This window comes from Pituophis catenifer, unplaced genomic scaffold (assembly GCF_029215685.1).
Source record: "Pituophis catenifer annectens isolate HBS135680 unplaced genomic scaffold, rPitCat1.0.hap2 SCAF_7, whole genome shotgun sequence".
Lineage (NCBI taxonomy): Eukaryota > Metazoa > Chordata > Lepidosauria > Squamata > Colubridae > Pituophis > Pituophis catenifer.
The window spans coordinates 49,578,101-49,603,076 of record NW_027256887.1 but is presented as its reverse complement, the minus strand read 5'-3'; the positions used below and the strand labels follow the sequence as shown (position 1 = coordinate 49,603,076).

Sequence of the window (24,976 nt, the reverse complement as noted above, 5' to 3'; positions counted from 1 at the left end):
ATAGCATTATAGGATTAGTTGCTGTCAGACTTCCAAAGTAAATTAGACAGAAAACATGACTAAATGAGCTAATTCTACTTTATTGTAAGGATACCTTAACAAGATCTAGCAAATCTGAAAGTACAAACTTCCCACTATCGCTTTTGATCCATTAGGGTGGGTCCTTCCTAAGTTTCTTTCTCTGACCATTAAGCCACTGCGGGCTCCTGTCTCTCTTGATTGTTTCCTAGGCAGCACCTCTTGCCCTCCTCCCACAAGGTCATTCACACATTCCATTACAATAGCAGAGTAAAGATCTGCAACTAAATATGTTCATTTGAATGTGACATATTTGGCCAACAATCCTTGATCCCTTTCACTTGGGCAACAATCCTTGATCCCTTTATCCATATTAAGTAATTCACAGGAGCAGTCAAATCAAATTAGAAGCAAATGGCAATTTCAAAAGCCCTTTGGTACAGTCTTGATAATATGTCTATAGCTTACAAACACTATTTCGAAAATCAAAATGAGTATGACTTTGAACTTTATGAAATTGAAAATCTATATAAAGAACACAATGTTGCCTCAGTTATTGGCATCTTCAAGATATTAAACACAAGGTGGAGGTCTGACCTAAGACATTTTATTCAGCCTTTATCCTCTATGTAGATGTACTGTGTACTGTACATCTATGAACTACATGCTCTACATCTATGTACAATTATGTAGCAAGCTGAATGAGTGAAGGTGAACAGAATTTGTGGGAGATAAAAAGCAAAATGAAATAATACAGGAAAGCTGCATCTTGATGAAGAACAAGCATAATTATTTTGCCCACAGTAAAAGGCGAATCTGTTAATTGGGAGGAAAGGGAAATTGGGTGTTTTAAAATTAAATCAATTATAAATATTATAAACATCTACTAAAATCTTTTAATTATATTAAAAATCAAATTAAATCATTGTAGCATGTACTAGACAATTTAACTGGAAGCAAATTTCACTCAGTATAATTAGACTGACATAATTTAATGTTTTTTACATATGATTTTAAATATGCTGTAATTAATGAAAAGAGCATTAGTCTATTAAGTGGAGAATAATAATAACACTTCTGCTAGAGGAAATAGTAGAGTGCTGGATTTTCCTAATACAAGAAGGCAGGCATCATTTTTGGCCTCTGTGCTTTAAAAAAACAACAACCAATAGATTGCATTCTATATTATGCATATCTATATTATGGCTTTTGTGTTGTTATGTCTCTTTGTACACTGTCCAGAGTCATTCAATGAGGAGATGAGCAGTTTCCAAGTATACAAAATAAATAAAGTAATTTAATTTGTCTTAGCTTATAGAATTTTCTGTTCTGTAAGGTAAATATGTGATTACAGGTTATGAATTGAATGATTTGTTATAATGAATGGCAGAAAAAATGTTAACTATTCATTTGCTAAGAAACATAAAAAGAAAACTGTGAGAAGTAATCTTACAGTATTTCAGAGCCACATTATATATTGTGTTGCATCTTTGTGTTTAGATCTCATCACAAATTGTTCTTTCTTTAAAATCTGTTATAGTATTTCATTTTTTGGACTGAGATTATATGTAGAGTTTACTGAAGATTTAACTCATTTTTACATACTTTAGATGAGTGGGTTTATCCACCTGTCTCTTCTTATAGTGCTAAAAGCCATGGTGGAGAAAATAATGAGCTTAAAAATATGAGTTTGCAATTTTTCCCTGCTACTGGCAGTTGATGTTCCCCCAATAAGAGAAAACTTAGTGTAATTAATTAGCAGTAATAGTAATATTTGCCAGATTTGAAGAATATTAACAGGAGAACAGAGTCCAGATCTTGGGAAATAATTACAAGTAGTCCTCAACTTACAACTATAACTGAGCCCAACATTTGCATTGCTAACCAAGACAGTTATTAAGTGAGTTTTGCCTCATTTTACCACCATTCTGGCTACAATTGTTATGTGAATCACTGCAGTTGTTAAGTTAGTAACATGGTTGTTAAATGAATCTGGCTTCCCCATTGACTTTGCTTGTCAGAAGGTCGCAAAAAGTGATCATATGACCCTAGGGCACTTCAACCATCACAAACACATGCCAGTTGCCAAGTATCCGAATTTTGATCACGTCATCATGGGCACCCTGCAAGAGTTGTAAGTGTGAAAAACAGCCATAAGTAACTTATTTCAGTGCTGTTATAACGTCAAAGGGTCACGAAATTAATGGTTGAAAGTTGAGGACTACCTGTATTGCCTAATCCTGTCCACCATATGTTCTGTATCAAGAATATTAAGAAGTATATAATTTGTATTGTTCCTTAAAATTCATCTAATATTCGTGCTTTTTTAAATGGATAAGAGACGATCTCCTGTAGTATCTCAAAGGCACCAAAGCATCATCTATAGCCATCACAGACAGCGTAACACTTAGTGCTATAATTATTGTCTGCAGGGAAAGTTTCTGAACTTTCTCTTCAGGAATCCCTGCTACAATAAGGCAAAATTTGAAAGTATAAACTGGGCTTGAATATCCTGATGTGGCCCAGTTGCGAGTAGGCCATGGCCCAGTTGTGGGCCATGGTCCAAAGGTTGGGGACCCCTGACCTACTAGACAAGCAATTGAGTTCTATTCAATTCCTTTACTGATTTTATTGCATCTATATTGCATCTCCCGTTTAGTGCGATTGCTGTTGTAAAAGTCTGAAGCTTTCTTGCACAAAGTCACAATTAAACTGGTTCCACTCCAACAGGTTCATTTTTCCCCTTGTTATTTCACTGTTCTAAAGCCTGGTGATGAAATAAGTCCAATCTTGAAAACATCTCAGCAAGTTAATGTTGTTCTGGTAGCTAAGTGTGGTAACTTTACAGACTTCTGCTACATGATCCCTGGACACTGCAACCGTCATAAATACATGCCAGTTGTCAAGCATCTAAATTTTGATCATGTGACCATGGAGATGCTGAGCACACAAGTCTAAAACGACATTGAGAAGTAAAGCAATTTCTGCAGATGGTGAGGGGGCCTACAATCCAAGTTCTAAACTGAAGGAGAAAAGATAGCACTTTTCAGATACTGTATCTAATCTATCATTAGACAGAGGGAGGAGCTACTGACTTTTCTGTTGCCCCAAAGGGCATCTGTAGAATCATTGGTTGAAACTATAGGTAAGAAAATTCAGATTAGGAGAAACTTTTTTACAAAAAGAGCTGCCAGCCAGAATAGATTGCTTTTACTGAGTGTCTTTAAACAGAGATTAGATGACCATCTGTCCAAAATGCTTTAGCCATTCCTGCACTAAGCAAGGATTGATTTAGATGACTTCTGAGTCTCATTTGAACTCCTTGATTTCATAAGGATATTAAAACTGACAATCAGTTTGGTCTATTAGTAAGGCACTGAACTAGGAGCAGAGAAATAAAAGTTCTAGACCTTTCTTTGTACAGCTGGGTAAAACAATGGAAAGCCATTTCTGAAAAAGATTTATCTATGTAGTTGCCAGGAGTCAACACTGACTCAAAAATATGTTTATGTGCAAAATAATATGTATATATACATTATATTTCTCATTGCCAGTTTCTAGGGAACATAACTCAGAATGCTGTTGCATTCATATTGTGCTTGCAGGTTCCCTTTTGGTTCCTATGTGAAAACATTCTGATATTGATAAGTTTTGGTCTCATTATTACTCTACTTGTATTCTTAAGTCATAGATGTGAAATAAAACTAACAAAACTAAATTGGCAGATTCTGCAGTCTTATTTAGCTCTGTCACATCAAGTGAGAGACTTCAGCTGAATTTGAGTTTGCAAGAATTTTGAAACAAAGCTTGAGAATGTGTCCAGAATGTGGCCTTCTGTGTTCAAGACATTTATAATTCCTTTCAGCTTGAAATATTTTGTAGACCTCTACATTAAAAAAAAAAATCCCCTGTATTTTGCATGCAAAATGAATATGACCTTTTCCAAGGATTAATTGTTGTGGCAATTTCTATTTTAGAATAAATTGTCAAGCTGTCTAGACCTGGATTCAACTGTAAATCACAGGCCCTGGACTTTAAACATCTTAATTAAATTGAACTTGGCTTTAGTCACTTGGATAGCCCAGTTAAATAAGAACTTTTTTGCTGATTAGATGAAGCCATATTAAATAGTTGCTTGCCATCTCATCTCCACCACTTGTTGCTTTTTTCCCCTGCCTGTCCCACTTTTCATTGGACTTCTCACAGTGCACTTCATGACATTGAATCCGAAGACTTTGGATTGTGACATAACTGTCATCTTTGCCTTTAAAACCTCTCGCTCTTGATTTAACTTTCACACAAATAACATGTGTTACTGAAATCTGAATTAAATCACATTTAATTCACATTTATAACATAGCAGAAATCTGTCAAATATTAAATATGTTATAAGGCAGTTCGGTTATCTATAATGTTAATTAACTGGGCAGTTGGTTAGATTCTAGTTTAAGAAATGTGCCAAGCACATTAAATCTCCATCTTGTAATGCATCATTTAAGCTGCACTTATTTAAAATTATGCACATTTATGTTCTGAAATACTTACATAAATTGCATTATAACTATAAAATTTAGTATTCTAAGTCCTAAATTCAATGTGCTGGCATATCCTAATTCATGGCTTCACGAATTTTACTGTTCTCATTGCACTGTGTCATAGAATATAATACAATTTAATGTGTTTTTATATCTTTTTGCAATGAGAAAAACATCTGGCCCTCTTTATGTTAGTGAATTGTTACCCCAACAGCAAGCTACAAAGGCTAATGTTGAGGAATGCTAGGAATTACTAGATCATCAACTTTTGGAATTCTTGCCACTGTTGTACAACATTCTCATTTCTTTACAATAAAACATCATATATGGAAAGTATAAAAATAGTTCAAATCATGTTTTGTTTACCATTTTTGATCACATCATCTAGTTGTTATATACTAATTTATAAGATATATTGTAAATTTATGGTGTTCACTGTTTGGATTTTACATTAAGAATTTATTCTAAATTCTTTTCTAGATTATAGCTTTACGTGAACAAAATGCACACATTCAAAGAAAAATTACATCAGGAGAGGGTCCACCTGATACAGAGCATATCAAAGGAATGGAGCCTGGACAAAAAATTCATGAAAAGGTATAAATTTTATTTTTTTCTCTCTCTTTTTTTTTAGTCGTCAGGGTTTGAAAAACTAAAATCTCTTTATGTTTATTAAGTTATCAAATAGTAGAATTATATATAATAGTATAAATTGCACAGAGTAGCTGGAAGCTTGGTAGCATGTACATTTTAGTAGTAGTAGTCCCGTGTTTTCTCGAAAATAAGACCCTGTCTTATATATTTTTGAACCCTGAAATAAGCGCTTGGCCTTATTGCCATGTGCTCAAAAGCCCGATTGGGCTTATTATCAGGGGATGTCTTATTTTGGGGAAAACATGGTATTAGTAGTAATATTAGTAGTAGTAGTATTGCTTCAACAAATCTCCTTTATTTTTTAGACAAATATAACATTTTCCTGTTTTTAACTAAGGGAATGGTAAAGCATCAGTGGTGGGCTGATACCAGTTTAACAACCGATTCTGTGAGCACGGGCTTCGTATGCGCACATGCACCTAACGTGTTTGTGCGCAGTGTTCAAAATACAGCAATTTGAAACTCAGCTGCTTACCTTCTAAGGCAGCCCCAGTAAGTAGAACAGTGGAGGCGTGGAAATCAGCTGTGCCACACAAATCAGCTGAGCCAAAAAGAAGGAAACATAGGACAGGATAGGGTGGGGGCGGGTGGGCAGAGCCAGCTGATTGTCAGAACTATTGGTTCACCCGAACCGGTCTGAACCAGCAGCAGCCCACCACTGTAAAGCATATTTATCCTGCATAAAGCTGAAGAACAGATACAACTGGGGGGGGACCTGTTTTGGGAACAGGTTGAGAAATGATGACACATGCACCAGGCTCCGCATTCAATCCATTTTGGATGGACATTGTGATGTTGCATGCATGTAAGAAACAGAGCTTGTATTATGAGACCCATTTCATTGTTCTGATGAAGCCTGTAAATTTTATGAATGCTTCTGGTTGCAATACATTTTTCAGATGATGTGCAGCATTTGACCTTTGAGTGAAATATAATGTATTAATGGCATCAAAACTGAATAAGTTTGAAGCTCAGGCTTTTGAATACCTTGGGATTATTTTCCACTGTACTAGGTCCCACAATAAAACATGCCAAATTCATAGGCCAAAATATGTAAGACACAGTTGCTGTAATCTACTATTTTTTTCACTTTACAGAGATGCCTATTTTATTCCACTGCGTTTTTTTTTTTTTTAAAAGAGCCACAAACCTTAGCACCATTGTTATGCTAAGTCCAATTTGTCACTCCCTAATTATCCCTCTTGGGAACTAAACCAATTAAAGTGCTTCAAGGAAATTTTTCCAGTTGCCAACTGTATCTCCAGCATCAGTTTGAAAGTCAAGGCTGAACTTTCAAAACAGAGGGAAAGATTTGGATTATAATGTTAAATTATAGATTAAAATGAAATTTAACATCCATAGGTTTGTTTTGCTTATGCTGGTTTCAATTTATAAATTTCCTCTTGGAGACTAGGCTTCAGATGTGTTTTCTCCAGAGGTACCTGTGGCCCTACAGTTGGAATGTGTTGGAGCAAACAACAGAAATGAATTGCCAAATGGATTTGTCACTGCTGTTGTTCTAAATCACTTTAATCTGGATAGAAATAATTGTTCCTTGAAAGCAGTTGCTTATTCAGTATAATAATTCTCAGTTGCAGAAGAACTAGCATATTGGCCAAGTACAATGCCATATGTATGGTGGTTTTATTTGGAACACGTATGAAAGTTCTGTATAATGAGAGTTTGCCCTTGAAGTTCTGAAGAGGTTGAATCAACAGAAAATAATGTCCTAAATTGTACATTCTGTAAAATTAGGCAGCACTTCTTATTGTTCTGATTTTATGATCTTCCCATTGTATCTACAATGTATCTATTTTTTGCTAATTCAGATCTGAAGATAAATAAAAAGATGATCAAATTTTGTCTCATGACCTGTAAGATTAAAGAATAAAAATGTATTGCTGTCGCTTAATTGGAACAAAGCAGTCTCCTTAATTCTGAGATAAATTTGCTTTGTAATTTTGAAAAATTAGTCTAATTTTTAGACTAGATTATCATATACTAATTTATATCAACTTGAAAATATGTGTGCAGGATCTGATCATTATTGGATTTTGTTTGATTTGAATATATAAAATAATGTATATCAGATGCAATCTTTATCTGAAATCTTAATTAGCATGTCTCATATTGGAAGGCAACATATAAAAAGTTTTTTGTTTAATTTTTCTCATTTGTGTAAGGATGTCAGGCTTTTTGCTGCACAGTCCTTACAATGCTAGCAAACCATAAAACTATCGGGTGTCTGATGCTATTAGGACTTTGGGTTAGAATTCTATTTTTATTTTTGCTATAAGGATGTTATTTCTAAAATTCTACTAGTAATAAAATGTGAAACATTCCATAGATCCGTGGAGGGTTCATAATGTGATTTGATAACCAGGGGATAACATTATTATTTTTTAAAAAAAGTTTCCTTACATAAAATAATTTCTTAAAGGAGACAACAGGCAAAAAAAGGAGAATGCTAACCAGAATCCTGCATTTTCATGTGTCATTTTCATTAAACAGAGATCCCAGTCAGGATCTGAAGACTGGATTGCGTCAGTCGTTTTCCTGCTTCATTTTGTTGCCTACTTAGATGAGGCTGCTTAAATGGCTCAAGTAGGAACTGTAGTTCAGCAATGCAGACAGTGCTCGACTTATGAGTGATGTCTTAGAGGCTGTTCAAATTTATGGCAGACAACCCAGTTCCAAAGATCCAATGGCCACCTCCACCATCACCACCCCAGTCCTATGACTGCATGTTAGGCACAACAGGAGCCTGCATTTATGCCCATTTGCAGCATCCCACAATCACATGACTGCATTTTTTAATAGTTTTGCCAAAAACTGGCACTTATTTCCAGTTTTCATTTAAACTGGCTTATAGGAAACCATAGTTTCCCTTAACAATTATAACATTCACTTAAAGAATGCTCAAAACAGGATGTAAAATTGGGTCAGTCACATTGGTGATACATTTTACAGTTGTCTTGATTTGCAACCATGATGGACAGGCTCCATTATGATTATGAAGACCACTTATATTCAGCACCATTAGTTCCCCTCCACAAGATTAAGTTCTACAAACTGAATCTTTAACACAATCTTTAACGAAGAATAAGCTAGAGATCCACTAGTAAATAAATATACTAACTAAAAATAAATTTAGAGTTTCATCAATGGATGTGGTTTCACTCAATTTGACATGTCTTAGCTAATCAAGTTTCTATAAAGGGTTAGTTCAGCATTTGTTACTATAGCTAGAGAATTTTTTAAACACAAACCTGCCATATCTTTGTAAATATATTGTACAAAATTTAGTATAGAATGTTAAATGATATGCTGACAATTGCTAGTATCTTGATGAGGTAATGTATTATTTTATATGGCTATTCACAATACCTAATAAACTGCATACTTATGATTTTGAAAATGCCAATATATTAAAGCAAGAAAATACTAGGCAGATTTTTTTTAGTTTAATAAAACTAGTAGCAATTAATCAGGTTATAGTTTTTTAAATGATTAATTAGCTAACATCTTTCCAAATATTCTTCATGTCTGAAATATGCCTTCAGAGAATGTTCCGTTGTCCTTGCAGCAGGAACATACTGATTTCAGTGCACAAGCAAGAAATAGAACAGAATAAAAGAGTTGGAAGGGACCTTGGAGGTCTTCTAATCCAACCCTCTGCCCAAACAAGAAACCCTATACCATTTCAGACAAACGCTTATCCAATCTCTTCTTAAAAACCTCCAGGATTGGAGTTTCTGGTTCAAGTAGAACACAAGCTTCAAATCATATAACACTTGTGCATTTCTGACTCATACAAAACCAATTAGGCGTTTGCTAATAATGTCACACTCTTTAGAGAATATATGTTTCTCAGAACACGTTGCTGAGATTCTCTGAAATTTTTGTATGTCAGGAAGTTCAAGTGTGATTCATTGACTCTGTGGAAATCAGCAGGAGACAAATTATTTAGGTAGCTTTTATGATTTGAATAAAACTGTTAATGTTAGTCATTTATAAATATCAAGAATTGCTAGTTTTGAGCCAAAAAAATAACTGCATGAGTCAATAAGCACATACAGAAGTTGACCAAAATGAGATCCTGCTAGCACAAAGTATTATAATCTTAACATCAGGTAAATATTTATATAGAGGTACCTATTATCTCTTCTGAAGGTTGGAATCCTTTCCCATAAAGCTATTGTTATAATTTCTAAATATATTTATCTCCTATTAGAGCTCAAAAGAATAGAAATACTTAGAATCTTTCAAGCAATCTATATATTTTATAAATAAAGTAGAATTATTCATTCAAGGAATTACTTATAAAAATAAGCTGAATGATATATAAACTAGGTATCAATTCCAAGGCTTTAAAATTAAAGGTAATATTTTAGTATCACCTATCAGTATTTCACAATAATATTCCTATTATATTAACATTAAATATGTGTTATTTTGCAGTTCCAATGCTTCCATGTTTGAGCAAATGAATTTCACGCTAAAAATTAGTTATAATAATAATGTTTATTAGGCATAGTTTGTTTTATCATTTTTTCCAAGGTAAAAACATTTTTTAAAAAATAATAATTCAGCTTACCACATACATACATTACAAAATATTTGAAGAGTAAATCAAATGAAAAACAAAACGAAGAAGAAGAAATACAGCATGCACATACAGCCAGTGTAATAAATCTAGCATTATTTAATCAATTAAATGATAAGAGAAAATATTTATATATTCAATTTGTGGAAGAAGGAGGCATGAAAAGAATATAGACTTCTACAAAAATAACTTCGAAAAAAATTCTAACAGTCTAAATTCTTCCAAATGAGTGGCTGATTTTACAGGTTAAATATAGTTTAATGCTCTTAGAGTACTTCTGCGTAGGTACCTAGTCTTTTGTAAGCATAACCAATGCAGAGTTCAGAATTAGTAAGAAAATACAATCTACATATCTATGTAGTTCTGATCCTTATGATCCTTCTTGCTCTGGTTCTTAAATGCATTGCTATCAGTGTTTGATATGTTTGTGGGGTTTTTTGAACAGCGTCTATCAAATGGCTCTATAGACTCAAATGATGAAACTGCTCAGTTGGTAGAACTGCAAGAACTTCTCGAAAAACAAAATTATGAAATGGCACAGATGAAGGATCGCTTGGCTGCCCTGTCTTCCAGAGTTGGAGAGGTGGAGCAAGATGCAGAGACTGCTAGGAAGGACCTCATTAAAACCGAAGAACTAAACAGCAAATATCAGAGAGATATTAGAGAGGTAAATGTCTTTTGGATGTTCATCCTGTCATCTGTTCAAGTTTGAGAATAATTTTATTTAGGGAAATGGAGTTCTTCCACAGCCAATTGGTGAAAAATAAATTTGCCTTTAACATTTAACCATTTAAACATTTAAGTTTAAGATGTTTAATTGTAGGTGAATATTCTGATAGCACTTGTATTTTTGCAACCATGTGTTTTGCTATGACTTACCAGGGAAAATAAAGAGTTTGTTCTATGAAATATCAGAGAGAGAGGGTGGGGAGGGAGGGAGGGAGAGATAGATCTGTGGGTCTGACACAAAATTAATAAACTTGTGATACACTGTAGAAACATAATTTGCAGTGCAGGATTAGTCAAAAAGGGTAGGTTAATCATCAAAAATAGTACTAGCCACTATAAAATTGTTTTTAATACATTGTTTCTGTGATATCTGTTGGCAAAACTAAATGTAAGTTTCTAAATTCTCCTGCTAACTGCTCACTCCAAAATGATAACATGTTGAACAGAACTTTATTTTGTCCTAATTTTGCTAATTTACATTACCATAATGCTCTTTCTTTTTCTATTAAAAATAACGTGATTATTTGCATTTAAAATATCTCTTTAATTTTCATGATTTTCATACTGTGAAGAATTACAGTAGGATAGAATGTTGACGAAAAAGCAGGAAACATTCCAAATGTTTATAAAATATAATTGTAGAATATTTATAAAGCATGTTTATAGAAATACAAATTATCTAGAAAAGTAAACTGAATAGATGATTTGAAGAGTTATTTTGCATTTTAAAATATGTCCACATTTGTCAGGAAACAACTTTATTATCATAAGATAATATGAATTTTCCTCATATCCAAATCATGGTTTTGAACTATGAAAAATAGGAAAATAAGATAGAAAAAAACTAATTATCCTTACTAAAGTCCATGTTTTTTTTTGTAAGCCCAGTTTTACAGGCACATTCACCACCAGCTGTTTAGCCCTTTCTTATCTAAATTTCCAGGGCACCCTATTTTTATTTGCATTTTCTGTTAGATAACCAGGATAAATCTATCTCTCTGTATTTTATTGTTCAATTATCAAATAAAATTGGTCTAATATTTTATTATTCTAATTTTGTTACATTATGTAACAGCTTCGCCTACAAATGGTGCCAGTACTTGCTGATTTAGGGGTTAACCTTGCTTTATTTATTTTATTGAATGTATTTTTGTTGATCAATGATCAAATAAAGTTTCTGTCTGTCAAAATTATCAATTGTATTTCTTTTTTTCCCCTTTAACTTCGTTATATTGGAAGGATGTATCTGTGCATGTTTACTAATTTTTTGGTCACAATGCATGTAAGAAATGATATAGAGGCAAAAAAGTGTAAGACAGAACTAGTCATTTGACAACGTTTTTGTAAATAAAGTCCATTTATAATGAATGGATGCAATAGTAGACAGACAAGCAATATCAGATTAGGATATTCCTTGTCTGCAATATGCAATATTTGGATCTGCATCAGGATCTTAGAATCTGCACTTTTAATAATTTGTCCTTTAGGTTTAATGCTGAACCTACTTTTCAGTTTGTCTATTTCTAGGTGAGTAAATTTCATTGCAAACTTTTCCCACAGTGTTGAATAGGACATCTATTGCTAGCCACTCCAAAGTTGTATTTTGACCTGCTGCTTATTCTTTCAAGGCTATGGCCCAGAAAGAAGATATGGAAGAAAGAATAACTACCCTGGAGAAACGTTACCTAAGTGCACAGAGGGAATCTACTTCCATACATGACATGAATGACAAACTGGAAAATGAACTTGCAAACAAGGAAGCCATCCTACGTCAGGTTCTGTATTGGGATTCCTGCTACAGCTCAAATGAATTGTAGGAGAAACTATTCAGATAAACTCCCTCCTCCCCTATTTATTCATTACATTTGTTTTAAATTATGACACACTTGTTTAGATTCATTGATTGATTCATTCATTCATTCATAGATTAAAGTCAGGAATGAATTTGGATTTTCATACAGTCAAGTTGAGAGGCTAACATAAATCATGTGTAGGATTAGACCTTTTTTTAAATAACCTGCTATCGTGAGAAGGTATTGTTTTGGAACTTGTTGGTTCAGACCAGGTATCTGCCAAGTTAGGATGGCAAATCTTTAAGAATATCTTAAGGTATTCCAGAGGCAAACCAAATGAAAAGGGTGGCAGGTACATAGCAGCAAATGTAGACACAGATTAACTGTACAGGTAGTTGTAAGGACTGACAGTATTCTACATCATTATTTTATGCTAATAAACATAACTTAATGGTAAGATACAAAACAATCCAATTTTGATTTAATTAAGAATTAAATCGTAGTAAACACAATTAAACACAAAAAATGTTCACCTTTTCAATGAGACTAGTAAAAACTATGGCAAAGGGATTGCACTTTGCACAAAAAGGAAGAAAAAATAAGGCAGGATATTCTCCTCTTGGTATATGAAAGAGGTAAACTAAACTATTAATTGCACTCCCTGCTACACTTTATGAACTTTATAATCTGAAAATGACATTCAATCATGTGAACTTTTATTTAGTTTATTTCTATATAATTATTTACCTTGCTTTACCAATTGCAGTTTAGGAACAAGAAAATACCTGTTCTTAAGCAGCTGGCAAAGAATACTAGCTGAGATATAGAATTGAAGAACAGAAATTAAAGTTTCCAAAACAATGATAATATAGGAAATAGTGGTGTATATATATGTGGAGGGAGGGAGGGAGAGAGGGAGGGAGGGAGGGAGGGAGGGAGAGAGAGAGAGAGAGAGAGAGAGAGAGAGAGAGAGAGAGAGAGAGAGAGAGAGAGTACATGTGTTGCATAATATATTAAAATTCAGTGTGAGATTTTATTACGCTAATTTGGAATTTCCTTGTACAGTAGATCCATAGGTGCTATTTATAATTTCTTCCTTTTTCCTATCATATTACTAGCATACTTTAGAGAGAAATATAATATTTGGTTGATGTAGGTGGGATAGAATGGCAATGAAAGCTGGGTTAACTTACTAAATTTTCCCACCAAGATATGCCTCTTTTTATTATTATTTTTCTTTTAATATTTGAATGATATATTTATTGGAAATAAATAACACCAAAAAAAATTCAGTTTCATTGGGGGCAATTCTGAGAATCAGATTATTATAAAGCATAGACATCTTTTTAGATTTAAATTGGGTTTGTTTTGCTGTATTTCTTTTAATTCCTAAATTGATAGTGAAGAAAACTGCAGCATTCCATTCTGACTTTTCAACTATATTTTAGAGGCATATGATGGGAAAGGATCAGCGGTTTGCACCAGTGTATGCATGTACTATTTGCAGAAGCAGGAGATTTACTTAACCTAGTAACAATTTAATTATACAATGAACCATGTTGGTTTGGGAAAGTTTTAATCTCCAGTTGTTTCTATGAATCTGTATTTTTTCCCCTTATCCTTCCCTCCATTGCCCAGTTCCTAAACTAACCTTTGATCTTACAATTTCTGGATTTCAGATGGAGGAAAAAAACAGGCAGCTGCAAGAACGCCTTGAGCTAGCTGAGCAAAAGCTACAACAAACAATGAGAAAAGCTGAGACTTTGCCAGAGGTGGAGGCAGAATTGGCCCAGAGAATTGCAGCACTGACTAAGGTAATGTAAATTTAAGAATAGGTTAGTATCTGAAAATTGACTTCTTTTAACATTGATTTTTCATCCCTTTCTCCTCCAGCACCGTCAGCAGCAATAAAAGACTTTTGGAATGGACAAGATGATTCTTCTTAATGGCACCGTAAATAAATATTAATTAGACAAAATTACTTGCTTTAGTTTAATTTAATTTAATGGCAGAGGTATTGCTTTGTGTTTCTTTTATGGCTTGATATATTTCTGCCAATATACCAGAGGAATTTATTTTATAATACATTGTATTATAAAAGAATTATGATTAACCCAGTTCAGCTAAACATCATGAAATTTATTTGTCATTGAATTTTCTTCATGATTTTCTACATCACATTGATTCAGCAAAACACAGAGATCACTTTCATTAAAATAAATTTCAAGGTTCATTTTTTTTTTCTTGGCCATACGTGAAGGATTCTGTGTTGCATGAGAGCATTAAGAGCTTGGATAGGACAAGTGTCTGATAAACTATTCCAGTAATATGCAGTCCACATCTCTGGAATTTGCATATCTGCTCCATGGTAAAATGTGCAAGTTGCCAACTTAGTTGTTATGAAAGAACAACTTCTAAAAAGTAAAGGCACACTTGTAAATCCTTTGCAGTTCCTCTTTATTAGCTTTCAAACCAATTTTGGTTTGTACTGTGGAATTTCCTTTACATATCTTATTGTGCCACAATCTTCAGTTTGTCTTCTCAATATTTACGTCCTCAATAAAGATGCAGAGAAATGGTATATTTGATTTCGATAAGTCTATAAAAACATATATGAATGATATTCAGTACAAAGAAAGCCCTTTTCAATTAAAATATTATATTAAAACCTCAGAACAATATCAAATGGTACAAAAATGATTTCTTGTTTCCCTGCTTCCATTTCAAAATATTAATGGATTATTCCTATTTGGTATCTATTCAAATATTTTTCAGTTGCTCATGCAACCAATTAATGAGACAATATTTTCCTGCTCTGTTAGGATTTCTGGTAATACACAAAAAAAAATAATTAATCTGCAAAGTGATGTGTTGAAAAGGAAACCTCAATACACATGAATGTTTCTACATTATTTTCTACAGAGAGAGTAGATGAATGCTTTTATATATCTTATATATCTTCTAACTGAACAAATGAAGACAAATGCATATATTAATGCTCTATAAAGCAACATTTATTATTCCAATTTAGAGTTCTCTAATTTAGAGTTCTCTACTATGCAGTCAAGTGAAAATAAGTATAAGTTTTGTTTTTCAATGTATAGTTTACCAAATTGGTTCAGCTTTATCTATCTTCTCTACTGTCTCTATGTTGATGAGGAAGGGTAATATTAATATTTGCGGTGATATTACTTAAAAGCTATTTTTGCTGAGCTATAAACATATTAGTTGTTTCCAATCTTTTCAGGTCTGTTGTTCAATAATATTCATGGTTTATATATTTCATTTAGATTTGGTCAGGTAAATTAGATTTGTATGTAGTTTAAATGACTTTAATTGAAGGAGGTGGGGGAAGCTATTATTTCAACCAGCCAATTCAGTGTATGTTCTTTCTTGATATAGAGATTTCAACTCTCAAAACTTCCTAACCAGTTGGAACAACTAAAAGGTGTCTAAGTTAGAGGGTCCCAAATTAGATACCATATTTTTTGGAGTATAAGACGCACGTCCCCCCCCCCAAAAGGGGGTGAAAATGTATGTGCATCATACACCAAATGTAGCCCCGCTCACCCATTGGCCCCCACCCTTTGGCCTCTGCCCCCCAGCAGTTTACCTCCTTGCAGCAAGCAGCAAGAAGAAATGGCTCGTTTCAGCTTCAGCACAGCCTAATTAGCACAAGTTGATTGGATCAACCTCCCGACTCTCAGCTTTTTTGGTCTCAGCTGTTTTTCATGGGCCTCTGCTGCTTGCTGCAAGGAGGTAAATTGCTGGGAGCAGATGTTTTTTTCTTGTGCTAATCAAGTTATGCTGAAAACAGAAATGAAAGTAAAGCAGGCTATTTGCTGTTCGCTGCAATGAGACAAAATTGCTGGGAGGCAGAGACAGATTTCTTTTTCTTGTTTTCCTCACCAAAAAAGGTAGGTGTGTCTTATAGTCTGGAGCGTCTTATACTCTGAAAAATATGGTAATTACATTATACATGAGATAGCTAAAACTGGTTCAAAATATATATTTAGTAGTTGACCCTTCTACTAAGCAAAGTATCAGAAACACCAAGCAAAAACTCAGCAGAGATCTTCTTTGAACTGTGAGGAGTGGTAGACAATAGTTCTTACAAATACAGCTAATAATCTTCCATAATATAATACTTAGTTGGCAGTTTGCTCAGAGATCCAGTACGAGGAAGGTATGTTGGATATGTTTGTCACCTTGAGTTATTTTTTAAAATAATAATGGCAGAATAGAAATAAATAAATAAAGGTTCTGTGGGCAGAGGGACAAATGTTGAGGATAAGGAGCATCAGTCCACTTCATCTAACCCATCCAAATTCAATCACCAAAAAAGGAAGACAGTTTAATGGCTCCATATTAATATCCAATTTTGAGAACCATTGGAAATTAGATTATATCACTTTGTCCTTATTTTCTTTTAATGTCTCTTTAAAGTATATAGTATTAATAACGAGCTCTGATGAAATGTCATGTTACACCAATTTGTCTGATTAAGCTTTTTTCCAGACTGACTGAATTATTAATTGTTAAGAGAGCCGAAGCCAATGGGCAAGTTTTAGCTCTGAGTAAGCCTAAAAGTGGGCAGTCTTAACTATGATTTAGTAATAGGACAGTGTGTAGATTATAGGTTTGGTTTGATGTCCTACAAAGTAGTCCAAACAGTTTTGCCCTATGATACACCATTTCATCTAATTAATGGTTACAAATATAAGAGTTTTAGTAATATATAGATTTAATGCTTCATCAATTTTTAATTTCAAAGAACTGAGAATTACATGACTTATATATGACTAAAAAAAAATCCCAATTGATACTGTGGAAGCTACTTTTCTGCGTATGCAGTAAAGGTTTTTGACTAAACCTATAGCCATAATTGATAGGTTATCTTTATGAGATTATTTGGTAAGGACAAAATCTATTTGGTCTGGTCTGGGCAAGAAGTGTAAGAATCATAAATTAAAGCAAGGGTTTCCCAAGACCACGTCACTGAAATTTGGTACCAAAATGGTTGAAGTGCAACATTAGGACTTTTGGAGGGGAGAAGGGTAAAAGTTAAGACTGATAATTTGATGTCTTTGAGGAAGGATTTTCAGGATGAGAATGGGAACAGTTTAGTTTTCCAGATGCCTTCTACTCCATTTCATATCTTAACTCCTTCCAAATCCATTAATGTGGCGTAGACTGAATTGATCGATATCAGGGTGATTCTGAGGTATATTGTTGACTCCTAAGGAAAATAACTGAGTCTGATTAGAGTAATGGGAGACAGAAGTGTTTAATACTTTCATGCATAGCTAATCTGTATGCAGAAAAGTTTTTTTACCATTTCATAATAATAGAATTTTAGTTTATCCACTCAGATAAAATGTAGGAAGAATTATGATCTGATAGTACAAAGTATTTATTCACACAGCACATATAATTGAGGAATTTGCTGTCAGGAGATGTAATAATGGCAGCCAGTTAAGGTACAGTAGTTATCAAAGGGTTCTGAATGTGTCATGGAAGTTTTTTTTTTTTTTTTAATTTGATTTATATGCCGCCCTTCTCCGGAGACTCAGGGCAGCTTACAATGCACTAAGCAATAGCCTTCATCCTTTTGTATATTTATACAAAGTCAGCTTATTGCCCCCACAACTGGGTCCTCAATTTACCTACCTTAGAAAGGATGGAAGGCTGAGTCAACCTTGAGCCTTGGCGAGATTCGAACCTGCAGTAATTGCAGGCAGCTGGTCTTAATAACAGGGTGCTTTAGACCACTGTACTACCAAGGCTCTTGGTAGTAAGTTTAAACTATCCATGCCAAATAATATTGATATTTACTATCTCCTGAATCATGGAGGAACATGCTTTGCTCAGAAGTAACAGGAAAAGGAGTTAATGTGCCTTGTGGACTTCTCACATATTTTAGTGGGCTACTGTGTGATACATAATGCTAGACTAGAATGTTCTTTGGCATGATTCAGCTGGACTCTTTTTGTATTTCTGTCTTATAATAGTTTTTTTTTAGATCTGAAATGAGTAATGCAGTTATTGTCTTTGGGGACTGCTGAGGTTTTTTTCTAGGTATTCTAATTACCTTTTCTGGGATACTGGAAGAAAAAGAAAACCTGTAAAATCTTTTTTCTGACAGAACAGTGGAATCATTTGCCCAGATCATACAGCTTGATTCTAAGATTATTATGTATTTATTAAGTTTGACCTCTGAGATATGTCCTGTTCTTTGGAAATAATACTTTCTTTATGGTTTCAAAGTTGAGAGTTTAGCTTTGTTTCAGATAAGGCCACTATGTGATAATTTTATCAATTTGATCCTTTTTGTAGTCAACAGAAGGGACTATCAGTGAAGGGTATGAGAACCTCCTCCTTATGTTCATGGAATTTTTGGTAATAAAAATGTTTCCCTTTAAATAAAATAGCCATTTTTTAAAAACATAGATTGAAGCAATACATCAGTTTTATGCTTTGCAATGACTATCATTAGTGTCTTCTCTTAATTTTGTGCCATCAGGTTCAAATGCTTCTCACTGGTCATCTCTGATTATCTGCCAAAAGCTCAATACAATTTTCTGATTTTAGGACCTGGCATGGATAGTAAAAACAACACTGGCCCTCATACACAGCTGCATTTAGCTGGATAATCACAAATTGCTTTCAAACAATGTACATGTTTTTACAGAAGTGAAAAGGGCTGACTCAAAAGTGCAAATCTAATATTATAAATTTAGGCCACAATCATGTGTTCACATACCTAGAAATAAACCTGATTGAATTTAATGTGAGATATATTTTAATAGATTCACTTAAAATCGCATTGCTTGGTAAGGTAAAGACAAAACTCACAATACATTTTAGAGTTTTACTGAGTGTTTATAGTCAGCATAGAGTTTACAATAATGTATTTCCCCAGATTGTAGTTTAGTGCACCACAACAAAACACTGTAGCATATTCAGACATGATCTGTGCTCTTGGTAAAGCAATTAGACATTTGCTTTATATTCATTCCTATTCAGTACTTTTCATTGTAAGAGGACTTTGTTCTTTTACCTAGAAATTCAGTATCATTTAGTTATTTGCTTTTATACCTCAAAGGAAATCTACGTGACATTGTTCTAAAAATGTTTAATTCATTTATTTAATACAATCTGTAACACTGTATACCCTGTTTTCATTATGATTGTAGGATAACCTTCAAAAACACATTCTGGCACTGACTTATCACGCTCTAATTATGAGTTTACCCAAATTCCAATCAGACCTGGTATTTCTCATAGTTACTTTGAGTACCCCTCTATGGAGGAAGAATAATTCTCATCAGCCAGCCATCACTAACCTGGAATTTCCATACTTAGGTTGTTGGCTTTTTTAGCATTCCATTGTTTTCACTCCATCTGCATCAACTGCCTCATATCACCCTATTGTAAGTGTGGTTTATTCTACATAAATTTTGTCAGTTAAAATATTAAATTTGCAATCACACTTTTCTTTTAAGCATTCTGTGCTGTATTCTGTTCAGTGTGGTGTCTTTAGTTCTGATTTTTCAATTTTGTCCCTCTCCTTTTCCTTGATGTTAGTCTGATCCAACCTCTTCTACCTCATCTGATGATTATCAATATGTTATGGAAGCTAAACTACAAGAAATGATCTCCATACGTAGGAAGGTAGTCCTACAGGACTTTACTTTCTATTGCTAAATAGAATCCATCTGATTTTGTTTTTATATTTTTAAGAACTCTTTTAATTTCTGTTTTTATTTTATTGATAATCAACCATTGTGCAGTTCAATGCTTAAAGAGCTTACAATTTTATGATGGCAGGTTTGTGTTCAAACCATGCACAGTCTGCATGTTACATTTGGCTGATTTCATTGCTCATGAATAACTCCAATGTTTTGCTGGATGCTTGGATGTAACAGGCCTTTGTAGCTGACACATTTCAAGCGATGCTGTTCAGCTGCCTGTTTGAATAAAATTAAGTTTTGCAGTTAGTAGTAGCTTGCTTTATATTTCCTTTTTTGAAAATGACCACTTTGATTTAAAAAGCTATTTAATGTTTCACACCAAATTATATTATTTTTATAGGCAGAAGAAAGACATGGCAATATTGAAGAACGCATGCAGCACCTAGAGGGTCAGTTGGAAGAGAAGAATCAAGAACTTCAAAGGGTATACATGCTTACATTATAGTTTGAGTTCAACTGTTTATTCCATGTCACATAAGCCTGTAAAATTATAATAGCAGTCATTGTTATTGTTATTTTTCATGAACCTATAGCTTGGTGCAGTACAATATCAGGATATTGATGGAATAACATACTACAGTCCAGTTTAAAATCATAATAAAATGATAAAACTCCACCGTGGGTATCAGCAGAAGTTTCTGGTTTTGTCCCAATGACAAAAGCAGTTTACTCAGTTAAATGTTTCACACAGTTTCCAGTTGAAACAGTCTATGTGAACTACTGACCGTAAAAAGAAATTGAAAGGAAGATAGTCTCTTGAGAATGTTAGATAGGAATGGGAAGCAATATTGGATGATAAGTGGAATACACAGAAGAAATAATGAACTTTTTAAACAAAGGACAAAGGTAGGTTTATTTTGAAGAAAATAAGACCAGTTGGCTCATTTAGCCAGCCACAATTATATGGAATTTTGTGGATGGGATAGAAGATGCTTCAAGATGCCCCTATTTAAAATATCACTATTGTTGTTGATCACGGGGGTAATTCTTATGAAAGCCTGTAGGTTACCAGCTATATGCACTAGCCCCAAATTGTAGATTCATTTATTTGTTCATCAAATTTGTACAGTATGCCACCCATCTCATGCAAAAGTGTTTCTGGGCAGCATACAATAAATCTATAAAACAGTTAATATATAAAACAATTATTATTAAAACAATATTAAACAATTTAAATGCAATAGATTGAAGTATATAAATACACAGAACTAATAATAGTTTAATAAATTAGTCATTGGTTACCTAAAATTTTACTGTATTTTCATGAGAAGTGAACATGAAAAAGTGAGTTCCAAAGATACTTTTCACAAAGCAACTGGACTTTCTTTGCTTTTTCTATGAAAACATTTAGCTTCTCATCTGAGAAACTTCTTCAGTTCAAGTGCAACATATGATTTATCTGTGGCACTTCTAAATATTTGATTTAAAATTACAGTGACCTTTTGAATATGACTAATAAATGAAGACCACATATCTCTATTAGAAGAAAAAAAATCAGAATGATTACTCCTTACATCTATATTTGAATCTATGACTAAATGTTTCAACTAATACATTTATTTGTTTCTCTGTGCAGCTGCTCAATTTTATTCTCATCTTTGAATGTTTTTCTACTTGCCATTTGATCGTGGTATTAATATTACAACTTCAGATCAAACAAACCAGTGTGAATCTTTGACCAGTATTTTGAATTTAATTAATGTTGAACCTGCTTGCTTTATTTCCTTTGAACTTTATTGAAAGGCAAGACAAAGAGAAAAAATGAATGAAGAGCACAACAAAAGATTGTCTGATACTGTGGACAGACTTTTGACAGAATCTAATGAACGTTTGCAACTACATTTGAAAGAGAGAATGGCAGCATTGGAAGAGAAGGTAAACAAGCAAATAATGGGCACACTTTTTGCTTCATTTAGGTATATATTCATAGTTATTTTGCTTCTTCACTTGATCCTGTGGAATGAAGGCATTAAAAAATCTGAGGCACAATCCATGGTCTCAATAAGAAATTCTTTTTGTTGTGTTTCTGCAGTTCCCACTGACTTTCTTCCTCCTTCAACTTCTCATAATGGCACACCAGAATTTAAAAAGTTTACAGCATGGTGCTAGTGGGTCCTTGCCCATTTCTACTGTCTCTCGTTGTCACTACTTTCACTTCCATCAACCTTTGGGTAGAGTCCCAGCCTTATGGTACAGTCATAGCAGTTTGCCATCACTACAAACACTTAGTACTTATCTGAGATATGCTTATCCATTGTACAGTGCTTATTAGAATATGAAACTATCATTTGTCTACATTCTGTAGTGTTAGTGGACAGGGTCAATGGTTGGCATTCCCCAGACATGGATGGCTGGGAAATTCTGCAAATCCACGCATCTTAAACTTGCCAAAGTGGAGAATCACTAATGGAATTGCTAATGGAATCAGGAGGTTCAATGATTCCTGCTTTCTATTCAGTATTGTCACTCTTTTGCAAATGTCCCCTTACACGAGCTCTGAATGTAACCGGCAATGCCTGCAGTTCACAAATGAAAACAGTGTCTTAATTTTATGTTATTAATCATATGATGATATCAATTTTATATTTGTATTAGTGATAATATCTTTTAACATATTCAGTCTTAGATTGAATTAATGAAATATTTTTAACAATATACCTATATGTTAGAGAAAAAAAATGAGTTAAATATTATTGATATGTGTTTGATTTGTTTGTTAACCTTGATTGGGTAATAATTATTTCACTAGACCTTATTTTAGCTTTTATTTCTATCTCTTAGAATGTTTTAATACAAGAATCAGAAAACTTCAGAAAGAATTTGGAAGAATCTTTACATGATAAGGTACCCTAGATTAATTACAGCCTTTATTAATAGTTTTTTTAAAAAAAAATACAGTCATAAGAATTAATTCCAGATTGCAATTATATGCATATATATTTGAGAGTAAGACCATTGTCTTTATACAAATATTCTACACTGATAGATTGATTCAGTATCTGTCCAGATAAAATTAATGATAACATTATAATGTTATTAGTTAATGTGCTCATCCAAACAAAATAAAGCATTGTCTTTTCTTCTATTGATGCTTATCTGCACCAGTTAAACTGTTTTTTTCAAGACAGGTTTCTTTTTCTAATAAAAGTTTAAATTAGATTTCTTTATTCAAGAAACTTTGGCTTGTACAAAACAGCCACCAACATTCCTAGTTTTGGTGATTACCTTTCCTCTTTTGTATAAAATCCCTTAGGTTTCAGGAGCAGAGTTTTTAAGGGTGAAGAGTTTGGAATAGAAGTATGATTAGAGCTTCTATCCACCCACATGAAAAGTACAAAACTGCTATACATGTGTATGGTTAACAAACATATTTCTACTATTTGTTCCTTTACTGTACCACTAAGCTACATTTGCTCTAACGTAGTCAAGGATTTTGTGGCAATATACATTTTATTCCCCAGAACTGCTCCTTATGATGTGAATGGGCCCAAAGGGAGTGATTGGCCCAAGGTGACATACTAGACTTCTTAGTTCAATTTGAATTTAACTAGGGCCCTGTGCAGTTCTAGCATAACATGTTGACCACCTGCTGTATCAATTCTTTCTGTTTACAATGCATTTTGAAAGTAACACAGGTGAAGAATACTCTTAACCAGTTAAATCTGTAGATCTGTAGGCATGTTTTATCAGATGGTTTTAATGGTTCTTGCACACATATAGTTTGCTAACAAATATCCAGCTATAGAGGTTTAATCTAATTCACCCTTCTGACCTCTGCCTCACATAATTCCCAAGGCAATATGCTAGATAGTGATTGTGGGAGTTAACAATATATCTGCAAGGTATTACAGTAGGGAACTAGTTTAATTATTGGCACCTTCTGGGATGTTTACAGCTTCTCATGAAGATTAGTGTACTGCTGTGAGATTCCCTTCCATCCTAAATACTAACAAGACTCGGATATACTTAGCTTCCAAGCCCAGGAAAGATCATCCAGGTGTCATAATGGAGGAAAGCTAGAGAACTCATATAGAGTTTTCTAGCATATGGTTCAACTATTCAGAGAGATGATATTATATGACAATAAAACTTGATGAATAATTTTGAACTACCATGTATCTATATTAATCAATTATTATTATTTGTTTCAATTTTCAGGAAAGATTAGCAGAAGAGATAGACAAGCTGAGAGTTGAACTTGATCAGTTGAAAATACGAGCAGGTTCTTTAATTGAGCCCACATTGTCAAGGTAGCACAAGAAAACAATGACATTTTCTTTAACAGCATTATTTTGAAGTTTCAGTCATCATATATTTAAAACACTCTTCATCATCCATAATAGTGATTGCTGTTTACAGGATTGTGAAAGTTGAAATTTACTGTCACCAGATATGATAAAGGCACTAATTTAAATGGCATTGTTCTGTTCCTCAAGCATCTGGCTCCACTGCGAACAGGCAGATAAACTCTAGCAAACAGGTTTTCATACAGATCATTTATTAGGGTATCCTCTAACATAGACTTACAATCGTGATGAGTCATGGTGAGTCATGTTGAGATTCATCCTTATTTCATAATCTGTCCCATTTCCTAGTGTAAAATGATGGTAGTTCTGTCCCCCTGTTCAGAAAGCATGCTTCTCTCTTCTGTGGTAGTTCAAAATGGCCGGGTCTTTGTTCTGCACCCAGGCAGAGAGCCTCAGTGGCCAATCAGACACACAGATGTGGTCACATGTCATGGACTACATTTCCCCATAATACAATCTCTCTCTACATCTCCCACAATGTAATCTCTTAAGGAGACAGCTCTTAATTTTTAAGGTAACTAATTCACTATGACTCATTATCTGTAACAGCACAGGCATTAAAAGGATTACTTCTATGTAG

At 33.7% G+C, this 24,976-nt stretch overlaps 1 protein-coding gene across 1 annotated transcript in view; it reads left to right on the top strand.

Annotated features, from left to right (window-relative positions):
• The window catches only part of PPFIA2 (PTPRF interacting protein alpha 2), a 201,399-nt gene that overhangs the window by 125,650 nt on the left and 50,773 nt on the right, over positions 1-24,976 (top strand). The window contains exons 6-14 of the mRNA XM_070947496.1: positions 5,034-5,150; positions 10,259-10,480; positions 12,171-12,317; positions 14,015-14,149; positions 19,923-20,009; positions 20,430-20,513; positions 21,833-21,964; positions 22,871-22,933; positions 24,248-24,339. Of these exons, the coding sequence (XP_070803597.1) occupies positions 5,034-5,150; positions 10,259-10,480; positions 12,171-12,317; positions 14,015-14,149; positions 19,923-20,009; positions 20,430-20,513; positions 21,833-21,964; positions 22,871-22,933; positions 24,248-24,339 (1,079 nt within the window). The remainder of the gene's footprint in view (positions 1-5,033; positions 5,151-10,258; positions 10,481-12,170; positions 12,318-14,014; positions 14,150-19,922; positions 20,010-20,429; positions 20,514-21,832; positions 21,965-22,870; positions 22,934-24,247; positions 24,340-24,976) is intronic.